Source organism: Myotis myotis, unplaced genomic scaffold, assembly GCF_014108235.1.
Source record: "Myotis myotis isolate mMyoMyo1 unplaced genomic scaffold, mMyoMyo1.p scaffold_m19_p_2, whole genome shotgun sequence".
Lineage (NCBI taxonomy): Eukaryota > Metazoa > Chordata > Mammalia > Chiroptera > Vespertilionidae > Myotis > Myotis myotis.
This window is the reverse complement of record NW_023416324.1, coordinates 182,334,855-182,361,601: the sequence shown is the minus strand read 5'-3', so window position 1 is coordinate 182,361,601 and position 26,747 is coordinate 182,334,855. Positions and strand designations below refer to the sequence as shown.

Below are 26,747 nucleotides of genomic sequence, written 5' to 3'. Positions count from 1 at the left end.
GGCATACATAGAATTGGGTCATCGTAAGACGCTCACGGGCCCCCAGATAACTACAGTGAACTCCAAATTGCAAATCTCTTCCTTTTCCTATGTAAGCTCGGGTCTCTATACCTGCTTTAGTCTCTTCTACTGTTCTCTCGGGGAGGTCCCATAGTCTGTATCCTGCTGCCATAGCGCAGAGGTCTGGCGTTAAGTCTGGCCACCATGTCCCTTTAGGTGCTATATTGGTGACCGACCAGGCCGTCTGTCCGGTGTGGGGGGACATTACCCTCCAAGTTAGTCTCTTTGGGGCATGGGGGTTGCTACTTATCAGCGGCAGGCTCAGCAGGAAGAGGGCGGCGGCAAATCCGTAGCTTGAGAGGGTTGTCTGTCTTCTCCACAGTCCATCCATGATCGGTGTCGTCTGATGGGGGTGCCCGCTTGACGTGGGAGGCGTGGATCCAAGCAGCTACACCGTCTACCTTGACCGCTGTTGGGGTTGTCAGCAATACCAGGTGGGGTCCCTTCCACCTCGGCTCGAGATTAGCGGCCCGATGGCGTCTGATGTACACAAAGTCTCCGACCTGGAACTGGTGGGGGACTTGCAGTTCTCCTGGTTGGTAGAGGGCGGCCAGGGGAGTCCACACCTCCTTCTGGACAGTCTCGAGGGCCTTCAGCCTGGCAAGCAGGGATTGAGGGGTGTGAGTGTCTGTGGGCACGGACCAAGGGTCAGCGGCTAGGGGCGGAGGGGCCCCAAACAAAACCTCGAACGGTGTCACCCCCAAGGGGCCTGGGGTGTTTCGCGCGCGGAAAAGGGCAAAGGGAAGGAGGACCGTCCAGTCTGCCACGCCAGTCTCTAAGGACAATTTAGTCATAGCCTCTTTTAATGTTCTATTCATTCTTTCTACCTGACCTGAACTCTGGGGCCTGTAAGCACAATGCAATTTCCAATCCGCCCCTAGTATCTTGGCCATTCCCTGACTTACCTGGGCAACAAAAGCTGGACCGTTGTCTGATCCAATTACCTTAGGAATTCCAAACCGTGGAAAGATGTCTTCTAAGATCTTCTTGGCGACCACAGTTGCAGTTTCTCTTTTGGTAGGGAAGGCTTCTACCCAACCTGAGAAGGTATCTATGAAAACTAAAAGATATTTATAACCGTATCGGGCGGGCTTCACTTCTGTAAAATCCACCTCCCAGTAACTCCCGGGCCGGTCTCCCCTGAGCCTGTGTCCGGTCCCGACCTGGGATGAATGTACATTTACCAGCTGACACGCCTTGCATTGCTTAACTACTTCTTCTGAAAGGCGATCGAGTCCTTTGACATAGTGTCCCGTTGCCCGGCTGGTGGAGCTGAGGTGTTTGGCCCCCAGGTGGGTAAGGCGGTGCAGTTGTTGGAGGTAGGCAGTGGCTGCCGCCCTTGGTACTACCATTTTTTCCCCTGCAGTCCTCCACACTCCTAGTTTGTCCTTATGGTATTTTTCTGGCCTTTTAAGCAGGTCTTTTTCCTCCTCTAGGGTGTAGTGGAGGGTCTCTGGCTGTGGTGCTGCGGGGCCAACAGCGAGGGCGAGTAGCCGGGGCCCTAGAGCGGCCTGCCTTGCCTCGGCATCCGCTTTCCTGTTTCCTATAGCTGTTTCCGAGGTCCCTTTCTGGTGGCCGGGACAATGGATAATAGCTACCTCTTGGGGGGCATGAATGGCTTCTAGGAGGTCGAGGATTTCCTTTTTATTTTTAATTTCCTTTCCTGCTGAGGTGAGGAGACCTCTCTGACGGTATATAGCCCCGTGCACATGAGCAGTGGCAAAAGCATAACGACTGTCAGTATAAATATTAGCCCGGCTGTTCTCTGCCAGCCTGAGAGCCTGTGTCAGAGCAATTAATTCAGCCTTCTGGGCCGAAGTCCCTTCGGGCAAGCTACTAGCCCAGATAGTCCGGTCTTTGCTGACCACAGCCGCTCCCGCCACCCTCTTACCTTCATAGAGGTAGCTGCTTCCATCCGTGTACCAGGTGAGTTGAGGCTCTGGCAAGGGGGAATCTTTGAGGTCTCTCCTCGGCCCTGTTTCCTCTGCCAGAATGTCACGGCATGAGTGTAGGACTTCTTTGCTCTCAGGATTTACTTCCGGTAGTAAGGTTGCTGGGTTGAGAGCTACCGGAGCCCCGAAGCGGATTCGATCTTCACTTAGCAGGAGACTCTGGTAGTGAGTCATCCGGGCGTTGGATAGCCACCGGTCCGGTGGCTGCCGGATAACACTCTCGAGAGTGTGTGGGGCCACCACAGTTAGTTTCTGCCCCAAGGTAAGTTTGTCCGCATCTCTTACAAGCAGGGCAGTAGCTGCAATTGCTCTTAGACAGCCTGGCCACCCCCTAGCCACTGGGTCTAGTCTCTTGGATAAATAGGCTACCGGCCTCTTCCAGGGGCCTAAGGTTTGAGTTAGGACCCCCCTGGCTACTCCCTTTCTTTCATCTATGAACAGAGTGAAGGGCTTGGCCACATCTGGTAAGGCCAATGCTGGCGCCGAGAGAAGAGCCTTTTTAATGTCGTCAAAGGCTTTCTGATGAGTCTCCCCCCACTCGAAGGGGTTCCCTTGTTTTGTCAGCGGGTATAGGGGCTCCGCTAGGGTTGCAAAACCTGGAATCCAGAGGCGGCAGAATCCAGCTGTTCCCAGGAACTCGCGTACCTGCCGGGGGGTCTGTGGTCTGGGAATCTGGGTGACTGTGCTTTTTCGGGCTTCAGTGAGCCACCTCTTTCCCCCTTCTAGTGCGTATCCTAAATAGGTCACTCTCCGCTGACATATCTGGGCCTTCTTGGCCGAGACCCGGTATCCTAGGCGGGAGAGCTCTAAAAGCAAGGCCCCGGTACCTGTTTCACAGTCCTCCTTAGTAGCTCCGGCGAGGAGAAGGTCATCCACGTACTGGAGAAGGGTGACTTGCGGGTGGTCAGCACGGAAAGCAGCCAGGTCTTGATGAAGAGCCTCATCGAAGATAGTGGGGGAATTTTTGAATCCTTGCGGAAGTCGGGTCCAAGTCAGCTGCCCCGTTATTCCCGAATCTGGGTCTCTCCACTCGAAGGCGAAAATATTCTGGCTGGCAGGATGCAGTCTTAAGCAGAAGAAGGCATCTTTTAAGTCTAGGACTGAATACCACACATGGGACGGAGGGATAGAGCTTAAGAGATTGTAAGGATTGGGGACCGTGGGATGAATATCCTGTACCCTCTTGTTGACTTCTCTTAAATCCTGCACCGGTCGGTAGTCATCAGTTCCGGGCTTTTTTACCGGGAGGAGTGGGGTGTTCCACGGGGAGTGGCACTTAACGAGGACTCCAAGGCGTAGGAGGCGTTGGACATGAACCTTGATCCCCCTCCAGGCTTCTTTTGCCATGGGGTACTGTCGTACTGCAATCGGGGTTGCAGTGGACTTAAGCTCTACTATCACGGGGGGCCGTTCGGTAGCTAAGCCCATCCCCGCGGTTTCAGCCCAAGCTTTGGGGTATTGCTGTAACCATCCCGCTATCCTCTCGTCCTTTCGGACATTACTCTCAAACAGCCGATGCTCGTCTTCGAGCTGGAGTGTCAAGAGAGTAATTGGCTCTCCATGTTGGGTCAGGGTCGGCCCCCGTGGGGTGAAAGTGATCTGAGCCCCCATTTTAGTTAGCAAGTCTCTTCCCAGAAGGGGGGCTGGACACTCGGGTATTACTAAGAAGGAATGAGTCACTCTTCCCGTGCCTAGATCAACTGTCCGGGTGGTGGTCCAGGAATATTGCTCATTTCCCGTTGCCCCTATCACCCAGGAGGTCTTCTGGGAGACTGGTCCTAGTGGTTTCTTAAGAACTGAATATTGGGCCCCTGTGTCTACCAGAAAGTTAACAGGCTTCCCCTCCACCTTAAGAGTTACCCTAGGCTCGGGGAGGGGATCCGAGCCCCGACTTCTTCAATCACTATCTTCCTGGAGTGCCAGCGCCTTCTTTGCTAGTCTCTTTGGGCACTCCCGCTTCCAATGTCCTTCTTCCTTGCAATAAGCACATTGATTCTTCCTTAACGGTGGCCTGTTGCCCAGGGCCCCTATCTGTCTTCCTTTTCCTCTCTCCTGTGGCTTACTCCCTTCTATTGCTGCGGCCAAGATACGGGTTAGTCTCTGCTCTTCCCTTTTTTCCTTTTTCTCCTCCTTCTCCTCTCTCTCTCTCTCCTTCCGCTGCTCCTTTTCCTCCTCGGTCTCCCTCTTATGGTACACTTTCTCTGCTTCCTTAACTAAATCTTGGAGGGTAAAGTCCTGCAATCCCTCAAGTCTCTGCAGCTTTTTCTTAATATCTAATGCTGACTGCCCTATGAAAGCCATAGCTACTGAGGCCCTTTGCCCCTCCGAGGTGGGGTCAAACGGGGTGTACCGTCTGAACGCCTCCATTAATCGCTCGAGAAAAACAGAAGGCGGTTCAGTGGGCCCCTGTATGACCTCTCTTACCTTAGCCAAATTCGTGGGGCGCCGAGCTGCCCCTCTGAGGCCGGCCACTAGTGTCTGGCGGTAGACCTTCAGGTGCTCCCTACCTTCTGCCGTGTTGAAGTCCCAGTCCGGCCTGGCCAGAGGAAAGGCCGCATCCACCAAATGAGGGAGTAGAGTCGGCCGGCCGTCGGGGCCAGGGGCGTTCTTCCGGGCCTCCAAGAGGATCCGCTCCCTTTCCTCTGTAGTAAAGAGAGTCTGAAGAAGCTGTTGACAATCGTCCCAAGTGGGCTGGTGAGAGAACATAAGGGACTCAACCAGCCCCGTTAGACGCTGGGGATCCTCTGAAAAGGGAGGGTGGTTAGTTTTCCAGTTATAGAGGTCTGCCGAGGAGAAGGGCCAGTATTGGAGTGGCTGGAGCGGAGCCGTTTCATTATCGTCTCCGCGGGGGGGTGGAGGCCCGTATGGTCGGAGAGGGCAGGCTACGGTCGAATCTGGAGACGCGGGATGTCTCCTCTGACTCCGGGTTCCCTGGGCCGGTCCCTCTGTTGGAGGGGCGGGAGGAGGTGCTGAAGGCTCCGGTCTCCCCGGCGGCTCTGGCTGGAGAGGAGAGGGGTAAGGGGGTGGAGAGTCCAAGAGGAGAAGATCGGTTTGAGAATCTGCCAGGGGACGTTTCGTCTGATCTGCGGCGGGAGGGGCCTGGGCCACGAGAACCCGGGAGGTTCCGGATGGCAGCCAGGGTTTCAGCCAAGAGGGAGGGTTCTGGACCAGGTCCTGCCAGACGACAATATACGGCTGCTGGTCTGGATGGCCCGCCGGGCCTGATTGGAACACCTTATTCTTTACTGCAAAAATAATAGACAGGTCAAAAGTCCCGTCCGCTGGCCATCCCACGCCTAGGGCTGGCCAGTCGGATGAACAGAAAGTCTGCCAAGGACCCTTCTTGACACTGACGGAAAGATTGAGTCCCCGACTCCGGACGTCCGTCCAGTGTGCTACTGTAAGAGAAAGAGGGGTGCTGCTTCCGTGGCCCATGTTACCTGGATGGGAGAAGAGGAGTAAAAGACAAAAACAAAGAACAAACAATGACGCGACAAGACACCGGATCCACAAGAATTTACCCAGATACAGAACGGCCGCTGAGGGATGATATCCCTCCCTAATGCTAGTCCGGCCGGACACGCGAGTGCCCGTTGCCGGACAGCCAGAACCTGAAGTGACCAAGACCTCTTGGTCACCGCCCGATCCTGGGGCGTCCCCCAGGGTGACAGTTTTTCTGGCCGAAGCCCCTACGACCAGAGGAGCCGACTCCTTACGGAGCCGACACCCTGTCTTCCTGAAAAACCGAAACTAAGAACGAACAAAGGACAAGACAAACACTGAATGACTCCGGAGTCTGCTTACCTCCAAGACCGATCCCAGCGCTTGAAGGGGGTCGCCTCATCCCGGACGAGCCCCCAAATGTTGGGCCCTAAGACCCCCGGAGAGTCCAGCAGAGGAGGCGACGACCCCAAGTCAAACGCAGAGACCGGGGCTTGATGCAAGAGCAAGAGGATTTTTATTACAAGCGCAGCGCAGGGGCTCTCAGGCAGGCAGGCAACAACACAAAGGAAGTGCTGCTGACTGGAGCCCCGAGCAATTGCAGAACACGGGTTTATAAAGGCAAAAACCACACGCAGGTGGCCGGAAAACAGGGAACTGGGTTACCAGTTAACTCATAACTCATCTTTTACAGGGACAGGTCTTTGTTATTAGTTGACTCATTTCCTAAGGGGCCAGGGTGGTCTGGTATGCGCAGGCCGATCCCGAGGAGTGATAAGATAACTATGCTATGACCAGATCAGGGTGCCAGAGCTTTACGGGAAAGGTCAGGAGGGGGAAGTTCTCTTTAATCTTTACATTAACCAGAGCTTACTGGAAAAGCTGGTCCAGGGGGAAGGGGGGGTTTTCAGCGGCCTTACAGTAGCATCAGGCCAGTCGTAGTCCATTAGTTCATTGTGTGGGATCCACGTGGCTATGGGCCATGTGGGTAAATGCAGAGGAGCCAGGAGAGGAAGCTCCCTACAATCACAGTCCCAAGAGTCCCACAAACCAAGAGAAGGAGCTCCTTTGTTTAGTAATTTATGCATCTCAAATCTTCCACGCCTCGCAGTGGCCATGCCTACTTTGGCCAATGACCTGTTCCCAGGTATGACAGACAAATACCTTCCCTATGTTACCCAGATTTTCCTGGGCATGCATCTTTTCTTCCTCTGTCCAGTCCCTTCCCTGAGCTGGGGAGAGACTGGTGGTACCCAGGGGAGTGTTCAATTGCAGCTTCCTGGCTGCACAGATGTCATGTCTATAAATGCGGCCTTCCCTTTGCTCCTTTCCAGTTGTTAATAACTGGGTTCATTACAATGGTATCAATATTATGTTGGATTTGTGAAAGAATAGGCTTTCTTTCAAACTATCCAATCTCTTTCCTGGCTCTTTGTGGGCTTGCATTGGTCCCTCCCCGCTGCGCCAGCTTGGCTTCTACTGTGTATGTGCCCAGCAAAGGACTTTCCCTTTTGTTCCTTCTTCCTCCCCCTATAATCTGGGGAAATGGCCAGTTGTTCCCTGTGGAGATTGGAAAGCTAGTTCTTTCTTTCTCCTGGGGATTAGAGTCCCTTTGTCAAAGGAGGGGCTTTCCTCTGGGGTGTCTGAAAGCTCTAGCTTCCTAGTTAATTTGGCTTAATGAGATGTCTGCTCTCTTTTGCTAATATCTAACTAGCTGCCTCTGCCTACAATAATACTATTAAATATACATTTAAATTTTAACTACTTTTTCTTTTTCAAATTATACTTAGCTATCACAACTAATCTTTCCACTGTCAGTAGACTCACATTGATGAGGCTGAGTTTGCTAACAAGAGTTTATCAATTTGAAACGTTTTGGCATTTAAGCCAAGATTTCATGGGATCCTCATAAAAGTGCATAAGTCACTATATACTATGATTACAAGCTTGTATTTAATGTTTTGATACACAGCTCTGACACAATCTTAAATGGTATTGTTCCCAGCAGCAAATTAGAGTGCTTTAGTGGAAATAGGGGAGGAAACATTTTTCCTTCTAGGTTCTTTGCCTTTCCTAATATAAATTGACATAAGACAGATTAACAGGAGGAAATGAACTTAATTACAAGAGCCCCATAAGAATATGAGGCCTGAAGGGCAGCCAGGTAAGTGAGGCTTAGATAGCATCCTGAGCTATAAAAGGATGTAAGGGAATACAAAGGGGAAGAAGGTCATTTACAGGAGAACTAAGGAGGTGTGTGGGAAACAAAGGTTGCCCTGTAATGCAGATAAGTTTATTTGGTTAAAAGTTATCTCTGGTAATAGCTCTCTTTGTGGTACAAGCCCTCTTTCCAATATGAATTTCAGTTGTTGGGGGATGGGGGTGGGCGGGGGGAGGTGAAGAGCTTTTTCTGAATCTTCTGGGTTTTGATTGCATTTAGCTCAAAATAATCCTCATGACAAAGCAACACATTTTGGATAGCCTGTTCTGAACCCTATCAGTAGTATCACTCCTATCTGACTTCCAATTTGGCACCTCTGTGTCTGTTTTTAGATGAGTCATTGTCTATCTTAATTATGTGAAAGAATAACCCACAAAGCATCAGTAATTGTTAAGCAACTCTGCTGTGTGTGTATGTGTGTTAACATATAATTAAATAGTTTCTTGGCTTCTTTATTTAATAAAACTGCAGTGGAAAGATCATTAAAATGATAATACTCTTCCTACCATTAATTATGACTTATCTTTTTTTCCTTGTTAATGGATGCTTGTTACTACTGAAAGTTACTTTCTCCATCAATATTGACTTTCAAAAGATTCTGTATGCAATTTTATTGGGGGGGGGAGAGAGAGAATTAAAAGTTTAGTTAGTAGGATTGGAAGGATATTTTTGCCTTTCAATCAGTCAATCCTAATACAAAGCACTGAGTAGGCCTTAATTTTTTTATCCAAGTTTTTCTAGTATATTCACATGTATAGAAGAGTAAATACGATTATGTGCATTTTGGATTCAACTATTAGAATTATAATATCAATTGTGTTTGGGGATGTCAGAGAAGCTTGAGTAATTGAACTAGATGTTATTAGAGGATTAAGAGTCAGTGGGATGGAAAATTTGTGGTGATAGAGTAGTGACATTATTGAGTAGGTTGTGGAACAATGAACACAGGTGAGCATAGAAATAGTATGACTATGTTTTAGAAAGATCATGCTGGAAGATTTAGAGAGGATGGATTAGAGGAAAGAAACAATTCATTTACGGAGTTACTGTCTTGGCAACGGAGGATAATTGCCTCACCTATAGGAAATGGAAAGTTAAGGAGGTGGATTTCAATGACATTGATAGGACCTAGTGACTATTTGGGGAATGTGTGAGGGCATATTCAAGAATAAGTTTCTGTGTAAGGCAACTGGGTGGACAATAATACTCAGATCCAGAAGAGGGGGGATAGAATATTTTGGACCAGCATTTCCAAGCATGAGAGAATCTTCTTTAATTTAACCCTAACCATTCTTCTTGTGCAATGCATTTCCCCCTCTTTCCTAGCTAACCTAGCTATCTTGTTTAGCAGCCATAGGAACCAGAAAACCCCAGCCTAGGAATTCTGTCTATAGCCAACCAACAGTGAAGGATAATTAAAGGTTGTCTTTCACCAGGTGAGTTTCTCAGGTGATAAGAGGTGCCTTCAGGAATAATTATCTTCCTTGTAAGAAGACACTTTTCCCCCCCATTTTATTTATTTATTTATTTATTTATTTAATTAATTATTTAATCTTTATTGTTAAAAATATTAGAGATATCCCCTTTTCCCCCCATTGGCCCCCTCCATCAAGCTCCCACACCTTCTCTAGGACTTCACCACAATAGTTTCTGCCCATGGGTTATGCATATATACATCTAAGTTCTTTGGTTAATTTCTTCCCATACCCCAACCCCTGCCTTGACTCTTAAATTCCTTGGTCTGTTCCATGCTTCCATGTCTCTGGATCTATTTTGTTTGTCAGTTTATTTTGTTGATTAGATTACACATATTAGTGAGATCATGTGATACTTGTCTTTTTCTACCTGGCTTATTTCATTTAGCATAATACTCTCCAGGTCCCTCCAGGATGTCTCAAAGGGTAAGAGATCCTTCGATTTTACCGCTGCATAATATTCCATGGTGTAAATGTGCCAGAGCTTTTTTTATCCACTCATCTATTGATGAACACTTGGGCTGTTTCCAGAACTTAGCTATTGTAAATAGAGCTGCTATGAACATGGGGGTGCATATATTCTTTCTGATTGGTGTTTCAGGATTCTTAGGATATATTCCTGGAAGTAGGAAAGATATACTTTTAAATGGAAATTTCCTGTATGCATGTAAGTTTTCTTTACAAAAGGAGACATTTACATTTTACTTTTAGGCAGTAAAGTGGGGTAAGGAGAACCAGGTTCTCAATTACTCAAAATAATCCACATGTCCTAGAGGTATATTTTAGGGTGACATATTCTGGTACCCTTCAGGCACATCTACCTAATTCTTCAAACTATAATCAAAGATCCATCCTGGGTCCCAGAGTCTCATCTATATATATAAAACCCTAAGCGACTGGTTGACCATTCGACCAGATGACCGTTTGGTTGCTATGACATGCACTGACCACCAGGGGGCAGATGCTCAACACGGGAGCTGCCCCCTAGTGGTCAGTGCACTCCCACAGCGGGAGCACCACTCAGTTGACGGGCTCCAGACACCTGGCTCACGGCTGGCAAGTGCAGCTGCAGTGGCATGAGCCTCTCCTGCCTCCGCGGCAGCGCTACCCTGTGGCGGCGGCGGGCACAGCAGGGCCGAAAATGAGCGGGAGCGGTATGGTGCCTAGCCTGGGCTCGGGCTCCTCACCAGCAGCCTGCGGCATCACAACTACTACATCCTCCGAGAGTTATTAGATTGCGAGAGGGCGCAGGCCAGGCTGAGGGACCCCACCACTGCATGAATCTGTGCACCGGGCCTCTAGTGTTCTATAATCTATAATGCCAACATTCAGAATTTTAAATTATTACTCTTTTTTTTCAAATTTTCACATATATCTTTACTTCAAAATCAACTAAACATTTCAATAGCTACCCACAAGTTTAAACTGCAATACTGGTTTCTTCCTCTTGTGCAGTTTCGGTAGAACCCGCAAACTGAATGATAAAGGATGCATCTGGAACATCTTCCTTTGCCCACACTCTTCCTGGAGTTTGCTTTAGAAATAGAAGGTTGGAAACACAATAGGTGATGTGGTTAAACACTTTTTATTTTGTCATCTAAGTTGTTTTTAAAAAATATGCTCAGACTCGGCTGGCGTGGCTCAGTGGTTGAGCATAGACTTATGAACCAGGAGTTCACGGTTCGATTCCCGGTCAGGGCACATGCCTGGGTTGCAGGCTCAATCCCCAGTATGGAGTGTTCAGGAGGCCGCTGATCAATGATTCTCTCTCATTGTTGATGTTTCTATCGCTCTGTTCATTCCTCTCTGAAATCAATAAAATTATTTTTTAAAAAATGTGCTCAGTAATGTTATAGTAGCCTCAGAATATATTTAAAGACATATTCAGTCTCATAGACTTCCTTTCCATGATTCAGAAAATGTTGATAATTTTAATAATTATGTTAGTTTCCTTTTCACATTCAGTGAAGCTACTCTGCCTAATGCCACCCATGCCGTGTGTGTGTGTGTGTGTGTGTGTGTGTGTGTGTGTGTGTGTGTGTTGCTAAAAACAAAATCAACTAAATAAATCTAATGATCTAATTGGCAATATTAAGCATTTCATGAATGGGGCAGGGTCCTATCTAGCAACTAGAAGGGCTCTCTGCGGGGTTGTACACAATGAAAGGTTTTTGTAGGAAGAAGGGTGGAGCAAGGGAACTATTAACAGAAGAAGATAAATGATTATTTGTAGACCAGGACATCTTTTTTAGGGGTGGTTCCAGAGGAAAAGCAAAGGTTTTGTCATACAGATTGCTTCTTTCTATGGGGGCTAGAGAGGGCCCGTGGGACTGATTACCTCATTGGTATTGACCAGAAATTTTCAGACTGCTGGATTAAGATTATGTTTCTGGGAAGGACTGAAAGATCAGTTAAGGTTAAATATTAAAAATTTAGTGTTGGTATAATGGACTTTAGCCCAAGTGACTCCATTTTAGGCCAGTGGTTTTCTCTATCAGTGTATTTAAAGTAATGCATTTACTATTATTTTTTTCTTTCATTTACTTGTATCTTTGACTCTTTTTTGAAAACTTTCATAATTATCCTCATTCCTTTATCCCTGTAGCTCTTAATAATTTGCCCTGGCAGATGAACTTCTAAACTTTATCATTTTTCTTTCCTGGAATAGATTCTTTAATTCACCTTTTCTGATGATGGTAATTTTATGTATCTTTACAAAATATGTTGAAGGCACAGGATGTAGTAGTAAATGTACTAGGCGCTAGAGATAAAGTGATCGCCACAGAAATGGTCTCTGACATACAGATTCAAGGACAGAAGTAATTAAACACTGCATACAATACAGTGTGATAGTGAGAGGAGACATTCTGTGCTGTCAAGGGGCATCTGGAAAGTACAAAAAAGAGACTGTGGGAGGAGCTAACTTTCCCCTACCCTTAAGGTTCTTCTGGCTGGTCTAATACTCAAAGAGACATGAGACAGATTAGCAAGAGAAAATAACCAAATTTCATACATACATATGTATGGCAAACCCTCATACCTGAGACAGTCAAAGACCCCGCATGCAGGAGAGATTTAGTGATAAAAAGGGCTATCAGGTATATAAGATATTCTGAGCCAGGAATGAGGTAATGCATCTTGGGGGCTCAAAGGGTCATTGCAGGATGGTCAGGAGAACAGATGTTTAGTAAATAAAAGTTCGCCCTGCCATGTAGTTAGGTCAAAAGTTATCAGTGATCATCTCTGATGGCCAAGGGCTCTAATTCAAATTCTTCTAGGCAGTTAAGGGTGGGGGACATAAATTTCCCTTGATCCTGCAGCTCAAGTTGCCTTTAGCTCAAGACAATCTACATACCACAGCAGCACATCTTGGGGTGACTCATTCTAGGACTCACAAAACCTCAACCTAGAGTAGGATCAAGAAGATTCCTTGCATATGAATTAGGCAAAGGGCAAGTGATGAAGGAACCAGTTTTCCAGGCATTAAAGGCCAGAGAGATGTGGGGCGGGAGGCAATGACACAAGGGAACTGGAGGGGAAAGCAGGGGAGAGGAAGAGAGAGAGAGATGTGCTTTATTAGTATTGAAACTATTTCAGTATAGCTGAATGTCTGTTCAGCAACACAAACTTTTGAGGTTTCTGGTGTTTATATTTTTACATTTTTCTTTGGCTCAGATATAGAACTCTTCTACTTTCATAATGACTTCCTACATGCCATAATTCAGTTGTTAGATAATGGGAGCTTTATAGGTGTTACTTTATAGGTGCCCAGGGCAGATATGTAAATCCATTAGCAAGTTTGTCATAATGAGTGAGGATTGATATGTGTGTTTCTTCTCTTATGCGGAAGTCAAAATGTGTTTATTATAATGTTGTTTTGGCAAACATTCAATTTCAGGCTACTTTTGGTGACCCGTGTAGCATGGTATATATGTTACATCATGCAATTGTACTAGGCAAAGGAGTATACTAGCTTGAAATGAACCACAACTATCATTTTAAATCAGAGATTTGTGATACTAAAATTATTGAATGAACCTTAGATAATAAATGGTCCAGTTCCCTCATTGAACAGATGGGGAAACTGAGACAAAGAGAGGTAATGAAAGGAAGAACTCTAAATGAACTCTGATGAGAATCTGCTAATGTCATGTTTGTTTTCATTTCTTATACTTTTGAGAAAACTTGTCTAGGTGTTTGCCCTTTTTATTGTTGACATAACTTATGTAGTCAGCCTTTCATTAATAAGCGAGCAAATGTGGTATGCAGATTTTTTCCAAATTGAAAATAAAAGAACTATTAAAAGAGGAGATATTTGCGACTTGGATTTTATATAGATATATTTTTTTCTTTTTTTTTTTTTAACTAGTCTGACGAAAGCTAACAGTTAAGGAATTCTAGAGGGAGAAAGTAGAGGTGTTTTTTTTTTTGTTTGTTTGTTTTTAATTTTAGATGTCTAATGGGAGATAGAGCTTAAATATATTGCCTAATTTTTGTGGTCTACTTTCTCTCTCACTTACAAATGAATAAAGATAAATCTCTAATTTGTCCCTAATTTTTGCTAGAGATTATTATTTTTTTTTTAGGCACAATAGTTTGAGTCATGCTCACTATGTGCCTATGAAAAAAAGCAATGCAGATATTGGTATCCACTTATAAATGAGGACTTGTGACACACCAAGTCATTTCGTTAAGACTCTCTGTTAATAAGTAACACAGCTAATGTCAGAACATAGCGACATCAGACACCAGTGCTCTATTTCAGCCTTATTTCTACTGGCCAGAAAGGGGAGAAGGACAAGAGAAAGGAGACAAGAAAGAAGGTGATAGAAGAATAGGAAGAAGTGAAGGAGAGACGAAGAAGAGGAGGAGAAAATGTTGCTTGTTTGCTTATTAGCTGCCATGGACAATGTTTAGCAGTCATCCATTACTCTCTCAAGTTTTGTGATAATCCTCTGAAATAGATATTACCTATATTTTATAGTTGAGGAAGTCCAGTCTCAAAGATGTTGCATCCCTCAACTAGCTGAACAACTAGTAGTGGCCTGTCTTTCTACCACAGCACAATATTCATTCCCAGGCTCTTCCTTAGCTCTCTGTATTTTTAAATATGGACATTGCAAAATTCATGTTAAATTTTATTTGATTTCTGTAAGAGCAACAGATCAGAAACTCTAAAAAACAAATGAAACTCTGGCTCTGCACCGCGGTGGGTTGGTAGTATCCACACACTTTCAGGAGGAAAATGAAAATCGGTTTCGGGACTAAAGTGAAAGTAAGGAATTAAAAGTTAATATTAAAACGGAAACAAAGCCACGTTTTGTGAAGCTCACATTATAATAGCAGCACATTGGATCAAAGGATGTGATCTCACTTCATAGTAAAACAGGTCCTGCAAGCCCAGGTAACTCAGGAAGCAGAATGGTAATTATTCACAGAAGAAAGCAGGTAGTGTACTGTTACACTACTACAGCAGAAAGTCAGAAGGTCAGGGCGCTCGCAGGGTAACTGACACAACTTGGAACTGTTCGCCCCCTTTAAAAAGAGATAAAAAATGGGAGAGAATGAAGCAAGTTTACCTAACACATCCTTGCAAGGTAAGTGCCAAGAGCCGCGGGAATTTCTGCAGTCAGAAATTTAAGCAGTGTCCATTACAGTGTGTGTGTGTGTGTGTGTGTGTGTGTGTGTGTACTGGGTTAAGTTTCAATGTGTGTTTTGACAGTGGGGAGAAAACGTGGGAATTGTTTCAGAAGAAGCTGGCTGTCTCTGTTTTGCTCAGCAACTTGACTGACACAGACAGACACATTAAGGGAGCACAGGGAGATGCTTATGCTTATTACTGCCCAGCGTAGTGCTGGATCAATGGTGCAACCGACCTCTGGTTGGTTCATTATTCATTTTGGAGCGTTCCCAAGAGAGATGGAGCACGGATTTTTGTCTCTACCTGTACAATTTTTATTTGTAATCAAGTTTTTCCATCTCTGGGTTTTATCAGCGAAGTGCCCTTGTAATAATGGAACTATTTCTAAAAGGTGGGAACCAGGATCTCAGCAGAGAGCAAGTCAGTGGGGAGAGCGGTCTGTTTTACATGCCTTACTTAATCAGATACCTTTGTCCTTTGAAGGCACTGGCTCTGTTGACATTGGCTTGACACGGCTGCTATGGTTAGGCTTGTTGATAGAAACAAGTACAAGGTTCCTCACATGTTTCACTTTTCTGAGTGAGGAAAATCTTTTCCTAAAAAAAAAAAAAAAAAAAAAAAAGAAAGTGGGCCGAATGTTTATATGTTGCTTATATGCTTATATGATTTTTAGTAGTCTACTCTCTTATGATTTACCACTTTACAAGTAACACTTTAATCACGATTTAAAAAAAAATCTACTTATAATGCCATTTTTATTTTATTTTATTGTGTTCTTGTGAAGTTACCAAGGAAATCCCCAAGCCACTGAGTTTTCCACAAAGTGCATGTAATCAAACATATAAAACTACATCTGTGAAATATAACACATGCAAGAATACTAATGAGATGATCATAGACATGCCTGGTTATAAAAGTATAGAATCCAATTAATAGATTTAAATTATCTTCTTTATTCTCTTTAATAAATTCTCCACTTAACCGGCTTAAGAATCTCAGAAGCTTATTTTTAGTTCTGTATGTTTCCTAAAAACGTTTTTGAAACACTGCATAAAGTGCTATTGTAAAGCATTTTTAATTTAAAGATTACAAAAAAAAAGCCATTTAGTGCATTCCACTGAAGAAAAACTACGAGGTAAAAGACTCCTTTAGCATAATTCTATGAAATATTTTATTTTTATGTGTTTTATGGACAAAATATTATGCATATGATTCTTACTTGTATCTTACTAAATTGTGTCTGTAATATATTCCCTTGAAAAAGTATATGCTATTCATATAATAATGACTTTGTGTGAAACATACATGACTGCTAGGCAGCCATCTGCACAGCCTGTCCTAGAACTGTGTGGGCACATCACCTTTGTCTGCATTCAAGGGACCAAAATAAACTAAGGAAAATGGGCCTTTCCTCTGTCCCCTTATCATCCCTTTTTGTGTCAGAATCATGGGTAATATTTATTTCTTATTTTAGAGTCTTAAAATATGTATAGCTTTTCTGTTGTTGTTTTTTTCCTGATACTTCTATGTATGTTACATTTCTGTTACCATGTACCACTGTAAAAGGGTGATATATATATATTAGAATTAATAATCAGTATATATAAAAATGCACAAAGTTTGTAACAAAAGATATAGTAAATAATTTGAATGTCATGGTCTCAGTTAGAAAATGAGGTGCTTAGATCCATAAATCTCCTATAGTTGGGAAATGCGTGTGAGATCAGTTCTTTCCCAGGGTATTTTCCTGTATGCATTCTGTGAAAACCTTTCAATAGAGAATGTGTTCTCTTCTGATCTCATTTGAGTCAATGTATTCCTGGTAGATCTACAAAGAGCTCAGATATATCTTTTTGGGATATTGAAATGCTTCCATTCCAGTTGTATTTGTCTTAAGATTATTAAGTGAACCTATTAGTCAGGTGAGAGTTAATAAGAAACAACAGTACTTGGGTTGTTGGTTTTAAATTATTTCTGGATGCATTTCAAATTATAAATTAAAGCACTATGGGGATTATTTGCAGCTTTATTCATACATGTGAAGGTAAGAGGTTTTGATAAGTATGTTTAATATTTTATAAAAGAAATCAAGATTTATCCTGAAATCTTCATGTATGTAATGCTCTAACATTCTGTTTTCTGTGCAACACCCTGTCCTGTAACTGAGCTGGAGTTTAAAAAGTATCCAAGTGAATAAAAAGGCATTTTGCAATGTTGTTTAATTTTGCCTTGACTTGATAGCATTTACCAAAATACTCTGAAGTTCTCTGAAATAATATTAGTTATTATCAGCTCTACTTATGAATAAGGGTTCTCTAGTAGAAACGACTATATTCAAATACTGTTTTGTACAGTAAACAAGTGGATGGTTTAAGTGTTTTGGCTATAAGATAATAAATGACAGTAGATTATTATTCGATGTCCATCATATACTTTGAATAATGGTTTTCCAAGGCCATGCATCGTATGTAGATTTCTAGATTCATTGCACCATCTCTAGCCAGAAATTGTGGGGCTGGCCATAGACATTGTCAATGATTATTCATTTTAGGACTATTTTCCTGTAGGTCTCTGTCCTATTTTTACACCCCGAAGCTGGTTGAGTGAGTCCTGGTTAGTGGAGCCCATAAACTATCAACATTTAATATTTCCAATAGTATTGGGAACCTATTCTTTTCTAAAAGAAAATGCAGGTTATCTTCAGCTTACTGTGAACATATCTCAGTTATCTTTTCAAACATGAAAAGCAATCTCATCCTTTCAGTCCCAATGAAATGTAACCCTGCAGACAATTGTGTAAAGATTCCATACATGAAGGTTTACAATATTCTCAAGATTCACATAATAGAATTATATAGAGTAGGATAGAATGCCAGGATTTTCTTTCTAATTTTTTTAAAATATAAATTTATATATATATATATATATATATATATATATATATATATATATATATTATGACCAAAAATAGTACGGGTAAATGCTTTCTGAGCATTGTCATTTGCTGAGAAAATGAAGCATCATTTCCTTGCATAATATCTGCAAACTCACAGGTACCATCAAGTGGCACTTGGTCCATCCCTGACAGTAGTGAAAGGCCGTGGCTGGGATGAGAGAGGGTGTCAGTTTCCTTCTTGGCAAGCAACTCCCTGGAAAATTCCTTAGGCTAAGGTTTCTCCAGAGGCTACCCCCTTGACAAGGAAGGGCCACTAACCTTTCTTCCACTTCTCTCAAAATTTGTATTAACTGGTAGGGAAGACTCTAGTCCAGGTGTGGGCAAACTTTTTGACTCGAGGGCCACAATGGGTTCTTAAACTGGACCGGAGGGTCGAAACAAAAGCATGGATGGAGTGTTTGTGTGAACTAATATAAATTCAAAGTAAACATCATTACATAAAAGGGTACGGTCTTTTTTTTTTTTAGTTTTATTCATTTCAAATGGGCTGGATCCGGCCCACGGGCCATAGTTTGCCCATGGCTGGCCTAGGGCTACTCAGTACAGTCTTGTTCCTTAGGCTGCCTACTATCAGCTGCGTGGATGTGTTCGCGCATCTTCTAATTATAGCCTTCCTTCCTACCTCAGTTGCCCTTAGTTCTCTAGATCCAGGAAACCACTCAAGTCTAAAAAATCTAGAACTCAGAGGAAAATATTACAGAAGAGTTGGCTACATCCCATGGGATTTCAAGGCCAGCTTTAGACAGCAATCAGCAGAGAAGAGAAAATTCAGCTAACACACCGAAGGAGAATTTGGTTGTCAGAATTAGCTGGGGGGGGGGGGGGGGGGGGGCGGGAATCTGTAGATTGTTAAAATTTGCAAGTTAAGAGGGAGCTTAGAGGGCCTCCAGTCCAATATTTCCACTCTGTTTTTATGGTACCAAACAGAGATCCTATGAAGAAAAGTGTCCTTGATTTCTCAGAAGCAGTTGCCAGGTCTCCACCCTCGCTGTCCAGAGCCTATAATTCTATAGAGGAATTTGGCACGTTATTATCAGGACCCATTTACTTTCCTTTTTCAAAAGGGGAATCAGGCTCATAAATGCTTTCCACATTGCCATCTTTTAGTTTCTATAGTGATGACCTGGGAAGAGTTGTCCAGTATTCCCTCGGACTATTGAAAGCTGGCCCATGCAGGTTTGGGTTTTCTCTTGACTCTATAAAAGTTTCATTGATCTTTAAGACATTTACTTAACTCGCACTGCAACCAGGAGAAGTCAGCTTGAAAGTCCGTAGGCACATGTACTGAGTGTTGCTCATGATACAGCCATTTGGTAGAAGTGATACTCGTTTTGTTTGGCTAGGAGAAGAAAAAAAAGGCTAGGCAGAAGGTGCCTTAGTGTCTGTGCTCCTAAGTTGCAGCCGGAGGGCAGCAGTACTGTACACCCAACCTGTTATACTGGTTTGGTGTGCATGCTTGCTTTCTGTGGTGGAAAAATATTTCTGCATTCATTGTCCTAAACCATGCCTGTGAGTGCCTTGAAATCTTTCTAAAACTCCAAAGAGGACTAACCAGTTTGCGAGTCTCCCTTCCCAGCTATCACCCTTTAACAGCATTCTCAATTAAGAGACTTGCAAGGGTTCCTCTTTCGGGAGGAAGACTTTCACTGCTCATAGTGATAGTTGGAACACGAAGAACTCAGACATTTTGGAATTGATATTTGCCTATTGAGGAAGCAGGGCATTTTGGAGTTGACGCTCTGCTGGAGAGATCTTATCTAAGGACAGAGTCGAGCACATTTGGAGCACATAAGATGGCAGAGAATGTTAAGGCATGAAACCCAAGGTGAGTGTGACCTACACGGTAAAGGTGCAGGTGAGGAAAGCTTGGGGATGTCCCCAGGTGTAAGGCAGAATCCTTGGAGCAGGCAAATGAGAGTCAGAGATGAACTCTGACGTGATATGTAAGAAGTAGTTAATGGAAACAACATAACTGAGCTGAGGTGGTCTCTTTTTCCCGTCGTAATAGCAAGAAGACTTTCACATTATTCGAAATAAAATAGCAAGCCATATATTTGAATGGAACATGAGACACACAAGGTTAGAAACATGGTCCTTAGTTGAAACCTGCTGCTTAGGGAAAAGCCAGTTCTCAAACACTTTGAAATTTAGTTTGTTCCTATGCTTCTAACTGATCTGAAAAGCACAGTTTAATCTCCCTTTGATTTAAGTGATATTTTATGGCACTGAAATTGTTTCAAAGGGACACGTTTTAAGTATCAATTAAAGTCACAATAAAATCTTCTTGAAGAAAAGGTGATGTATACCTACAGGATGACTTGATTATTTAAACATTATTATTAATAATGCAATTAATATTTTTCATATATTTAAAAGGCTGGATCTGTCTTTGAATCTGCTTTCTTTTTCTTAAAGAAAAGAAACAAAGAGAGCGGTGATAATTTGACGATTATACATGTATAAACACCATATAATTGTTACATTGCACATGCCTGCTATCCAGATTTTGGAAAGAGTTTAAACAAATTTAGCTAATGCAGTAAGACTATAAGCCAACCTTTGAATTGCAGTTTTTTTGGGGGTAGGATTATTATCCAAGCATGTACTTAACTTATTACTGGAAGGTATTGCACTTGATACATGAAAGTGAAGGAAAAGTGAGCGACTGAAAAGATTGGAAAGAAAATGTGATTAGGATGAAAACACTTAAAAGGACATTGAGCTTCAGTTGATCCCTTGAGCTACTAGTCTCTCTTCAGGAAAACTGTATGTAAATAGTTTTATTTGACAGGGTTATTTTGTTGCTCTGTTAATAGATGTTTAACCATCTCCACAGTTGAATACTTAGGAATGTGCATTCGAAAATGCTTTGACAATATATATTGAAATGCAATCCACCAGTCCTCTTTAAACCTCTAATCATTGTATTGCAAGTTGTGTATTGTGTACTAAAAAAAATGAGTGTGACTTAGAGAGTAGGTATAAAATCCTACCTACTAAAATAAAATCCCAAAGAGAAATATTTTAGGAAAGTCAACTACTGAATTTAATTAATTGATATGAACATGCAAAAGATGTGCACATACACCTGCTAAACATCAAAGTCAATTTGCTGTGTGGCTTCAGACAGTTCTCATTTTGAGAACTGATTAAATTCATGTAACCTTTTCATCTCTGTGATTCTTTTGTTTTCTCCAAAGTGAGTTCTCGTGAAACAGGGCACGAGAAAGAGAGAATTGAAGGGTCACCTTGCTTTATTTTCCTCTTTGTTTATGGACTTTTAATGCAATCACAGACAAGTCCCATCTTCCCTTAAACTCTTAATAAATCTTGCAAAATTCTGCATCACATCCACATTTCTTGGTGACACAGTTCAGAGGTGGAGAAATGTACTCAGGTAAAAAAAGGGGGAAGTTGCTTCCACTCTTGCCAATTCTTGGTTATGTATATTGTTGTATTGATCTTGGCCATTGTTATAAATACAAACCATTTATAAAGAAACCTAGAAATTTATAGAGAGTTTATAGAGAAACCTAGAAATTTATGGAGAGTTTCATAGAGCAGATATGACGTAAACTGACTCTGGCAGATTTGGTAAACAGAATTAAGTGACCAGAATGAAGAAAGTCTTTCCCGACAAAATTAACAGTAGAGAAAAGGTCTAGAAACTGAATTTAATTCATGTAAACTGAAGGTTACATGAATTGAATCCAATTACTTGCTTTATTCTCCTCTTTTATTGAAAAAAAAAATATTTTCCAAGAATTCCTCCCTTGAAATAGACTACACATTAGTAAGCATAAAAGAAAATAAAGTTAAAATAACACAGTAGTTAAAATTTGTATAAAAATATATGCCAGAACATTGTAAACAGGTACCAAATGGATCACACATTTGCTTTCAAGCTTCATAGCAGCCAAAGGAGAGTAATAAATTGATTTTAAAATTGATGGTGTTCAAATGATATAAAAATGCATCAGTTATTAAATAGGTGAATAGATTTCTCCATTAGACATGGTGCTAGAAATCAGCATAATTTCTCTAGGTCCCAGGAAGCAGGCCTACCTAGAAGAGAGGGTTTTTATTAGGCAACACTAGGAAATAAAGTTTGAAAGATATAGAGGTAAGGAAAGTAGTAGTATTTAACTCATATCAGAATTTTGACATGGACAATTTTCTTTTGAATTCCATAAGTCACTGTACCATTTTACCAGACATTTATATAAAAGAGCAAACAAAAAAAAACAACAACTTTATATTGAAAAATGTTAAACATTATTTGAAAATAAAAGAAAGAAAAATAAAGTAATAAGAGCCCTGGCCAACGGTGGGAGATGTGTGTGTGGGGGGGCTCAGTTGGTTGGAGCATCATTCCATACACTAGAAGGTGGCAGGTTTGATCCTGGTCTGGGCCCATACAGGAGGAAACCAACGGGTGTTTCTCGCTCACATCGTTGTTTCTGTCTCTCTCTTTCTCCCTTCCTCTCTCTCTCCAATAGCAACAACGAAAAGAATAATTAAGAGATATAGGTAATAAAATACATAACTGAAATATTCACACTATTTCTATTTCAGAACATAAAATAGGTCATTTTTAAAATTAGGCAGCTATGCATATTTTATGATCATATGGAACTGCTCCATGCTCTCCTCTCCTCTGGAGTTTCTACTGGATTTTATATGGGTGTTTTATGTTCATTTTGGTTACTGAAGGGTTCAGTACAGTCACTGTGGCAGATGGGCTAGGGAAGGGGAATTAGGGAGGGTATGGACAAAGAGTAAGAATAGAGAAAATCACATTGGTTTTGATAATATCCATATTGCATTATAAACCTACTTTAGAGGCTTCACAAACTTCAGGTGCAGTGAGGTAATGATGCTGCCCTAAGTTTTCAATGTGGACAAAGGTAAATAGGAGTTTGGGAGAAAGAAAATAAAAATTTAATCAGAAAAAAGTTATGTTTTTATTCTTGAGTTTGAGTTCTCATCAGTTTTAGGTTTATATTTTATGTTCTTTTTAGTTTAGCATTGGATTTCTATGGCTTTCTTTTAGGCATCATCTTTTTTTTTCTATATTAGAAAACTTATAATATTACTTAATTTCCAGGAATTAGTAATTACTAAGTTGTATTCATCAAAACACTCTTATGTGACTGAATAATATAATTCACAGCGACGTTGGTATTTAGATAATAGAATCTTCTGGAAAAGTAGTCTTCACATGAAATGTGCATTTACCTACACTGATTAGTTAGTAAATAACTTATCTTCATAATCACATAGGTAAAAAGGAGAAATCACTAGCGCTAAGTTAAGGGAGAAACGTACTGAGCTTATATGGGCCTCACAACTCTCTTGGCTTTCTCTCTTCCTCCAACAAACACACCAACTGACCCCTTCCGAGTCCTCTCTGTACTGGTAGTTTCTGCTGAGCTTCCTGTGGTTTGTTCCTTTCTGTCATTCAGCCATCAGATCAAATATCATCTCAGTGAGACCTTCTCTAGTCTTTCAAACTAAGGCAGCCGGTCTCTATCTTAATGCCTGATTTTATTTCTTTTAATATCTCACCAAGTCATTTTTTGTATATCTGTTTACTGCTTATATCCCTACAGTAAAAATTTCTCTCTGAAATGAAAGACCATAGCTGACTTGTTTATTGCTGTATTTTCAGTGCCTAGAGCCATAGGCACTGTATATTTTCAAGTATAATTGTAATATATTCAGAAAAAAAAACACATAAAATGCAATTTACATTTATTCCAACATGAAAATTAGTTGAGCATAAAGTAGCAGTCAATTAACCTGGTAAGTACAAAACAAAATAAAACAAGATGCCTTAACTAAAAAAAGTTTTAAAAAATTGGTAAATAGAAATGTCTTAGAATTGAAGGAGACCTTTTTCTAGAAGAAGAACCACTGACGTGGCGTATGGTGGGGGATTGGGAACAATGCATCATCATTCACACTTAGGGAATGTGTTCTTCCTCATTTTTCCAGTTCTGTGTTGCAGTGGCTTTGGTTCTGGTTACCTAGGTGAGCTCTCAAGGAGTCTAAATATGTAATAATGATGCTGATGGTGGTGGTGGTGATAAGGGGAAACATTTATTAAGTGTATACCAGGTCCCAGGAACTGTTCTAAGTGTTCAACATATATTATTTTATTTAATATTCACAACCACCTAAGAGGAATAAATGCTCAAGAAATATAAATACAAATAATTATATGACTACATCTTCCTTATAGGAAGAAAGCTGTCCTTCTCTTCCACTTGAAATTTTTCTTCCTCCTTCCTCCTCATTCATTATCATATAGTGATGGAGACCAAGCTTATTTGTGAAAAAAAAAAAAAAAAAAAAAAAAATTTGAGAGATACTTGACATTAAATTTGTGTTTGTTTGTATTATTGGAGCAGGGTAAAAGGGATTATGAAAACTAGGTTTCTGGCTCATGTGACTGAGAGAATAGTATTTTTAACTGATTTGAGAAATGTGGGGTGGGCAACAGTTTCTGGACGAGAAATATAGTGGAACTGCTTTAAACAAGATTATTTTAAACTATAAGTGTTTATATTTATATATAACTGTGTCCAGGACTTACATTGCAAAAATGACACTAGAACTTGGGAGAAAGAGCGAGAATGAAATGAAAACATCGGCTATTATTAAAAGTTATGGCAAAGTCTAGAAAACACTAACATCTAAAGTCTGAACAGAAATGAAAGAAACTGAGATGGGGTCACGGGGGAGAGAGAGGACGCAGATGACAGAGTCTGTGGGGAAATGCATGCTGAGGATTCCTAACTGACAGAATAATGCAGTCACTAGGACTTGGTGATTCAAACTGGGAATAAAGGCAAAACCTGAGAAAGAAACAATTTGAGAATCATCAGGAATGAGTGAAAGGAGAAGACAAAATTATAAAATCACACTTTAGGAAGCCCAAAGTCATAGAAGTTCCATCACTGTGCATGGGCAATGACCACAGTCAGGGAGTGGGAGAAAGAAGAGTGAACAAAGGACGTAGATCCCACACAGCAGTACCACGAGGTTTGCATCGCTTCCTGTTTTCACAAATGAAGAAACGGTGTCAGTGAGGGAGAGAATGAAGATGCTAAAATAAAAGGAGAGTCTGATGAAGATGAGGACTTGGGTCATAAGAGTGATTTTCAAGAACATGAGGACAACTCCTTTTCTATAAGGAAGAATAAGCAGAGTGAGTATAATGACAGATTCACTCAGTTCCAGGAAAGAGTGGGTGACAGGGTGCATGCCAAATATACTGCATCTTTGCACTAAAGGGTGATTTCATCCAGCCAAGAGTTAGGGTGGGGCTGTGTGTGGGGGGTGTTGAATCCAGGAAAGATAAATGAAAGGATTGGCTAGAAGCAGCCTCAGTGAAGTTAGGAGATAGTGTCAGTGAATGTGAGAAAACGAATAGGAAAAAAATTGTAGGCTGATTATTAAGGCAGCTTTCATAGATACATAAGTAAGTTTGTATGTGAGTGAGTATGTATGTGTCCGTGTGTGTGTGTGTGTGTGTGTGTGTGTGTGTGTGTGTGTGTGGTTGGCTTGTCTGCAGATTTAGTTAGAGATTGTTATTCTGGAATATTTAGGCTTTACCATGTAGTGCCATACAATAAGCCTATTCCAGCTAGTTATCTTCAGAACTTATGCCACTGGACTATAGCCAAATTCTTCCATATATTAAAAAACAATGAAATACGCAGGCTTCTTCACTGCCACTAAGCTTGTATCCCTCCTCATCTATGTAATCTATATATATAAAGGGCTAAGTGTCCATCCTTCCCTCTGACCAGTAGCTATGATGCAGCACACTGACCACCAGGGGGCAGACAGTCAACGCAGGAGCTGCCATGACACCCACTGGCCATTTAAAAATAAACGGCACCAGGGACCTGGCGCTAATAAACCAACACTCAACTTCCCCCAAGTGGGACACAGGCCCCACCACCACCCCAGAGTGACACCCCACCAAATTTCAGCCTACACTGCCAAGACCCCATGGCACAAAATGCAGCCCACAGCCCAGCGCAGCCTGTAAACGGTCGCTGTGGGCACCGAGTAATGACATCACATAGCAACGCCTGGCTTTCTCTCTCTAGTGACTAGCCTCTTTGGAGTTTCTTCAGCCCAGAAACCCGACTTGCTTTATAGTTAAGTGCAAACATTTTACAGTTTAACCAAATGTTTGTGAAGCATTGGGAATTTTCCCATGCCTCATCTCATTTGATCCTCACAGAAATCCTGAAGTAGATAGATGGGAGACTCAGTGGAATCCTATTTTTTTTTTTTTTCATTAGCCAGAAAATGAAGATTTAGAAAGTTTAGAAACTTGACCTGACTGAAAAGAAGTAAGAAATGGTGGAACTTGAAAATGACTTCAGGTTTTCTCACTGCGCAGAATATAGTCAAACACTGCTGCAGTTAAATATTTTATCCTTTGTTCTCCCTGAGTGATCTATAATAATAATCTGCTTTGTGTTGATATTTACTGCTGTGTTGCTGACAACTACCTGAAAGAGAAGTTGGGGTGCTTCACTGGGCTGGAAAAAGTTTAGCTAAATCAGAAAGCAGGTCTAATTAAGCAAGTTTATATATATATATATATATATATATATATATATATATATATATATATATGGCTAAGTTGACTCGTGCATGTGCAATACATATAAATCTCTTGCTGGTGCCAATCACATCCGTGTGTTTTGATTTGTCATTGTCAATCATGAATTTGGTTGACACTTTTATTATAGAGAAAGGGTGAATAACAATATTAAAATATTTCTTCTAATTAATTTCCTTTCAACATGCACGAATCTGTGCACCGGAACACTAGTATTAGAATAATGCACATGTATACCACATGGCCATACATCATGCATGAAACAGACCTTTGAGACTTTGGAAGTGGGATTGCACATCAATTTGACTTTGCTTGAAGAAAGCAAAATAAGGTTGGGGTAAATATTTATTCATT

At 41.8% G+C, this 26,747-nt stretch overlaps 2 protein-coding genes across 4 annotated transcripts in view; one reads left to right on the top strand and one right to left on the bottom strand.

Moving 5' to 3' along the window:
- NAALADL2 (N-acetylated alpha-linked acidic dipeptidase like 2) overlaps positions 1-26,747 on the top strand; it is a 935,329-nt gene that overhangs the window by 94,687 nt on the left and 813,895 nt on the right. For 2 of the 3 annotated variants that reach the window (XM_036349785.1, XM_036349787.1), the window contains exon 1: positions 14,251-14,746. The exons of the other annotated variant lie outside the window; for it this stretch is intronic. In XM_036349785.1, coding sequence (XP_036205678.1) covers positions 14,704-14,746 — 43 coding nt within the window. In that variant the 5' untranslated portion in view covers positions 14,251-14,703. Of the gene's footprint in view, positions 1-14,250; positions 14,747-26,747 lie in introns of those variants that run through there. 3 annotated transcript variants of the gene reach the window in all.
- LOC118676221 lies at positions 351-5,447 on the bottom strand (the record flags this gene model as incomplete). Its single annotated transcript, XM_036349784.1, is given in 1 exon segment — positions 351-5,447. A coding segment is annotated over 1 exon segment (5,097 nt), but the record flags the coding sequence as incomplete, so codon positions are not given.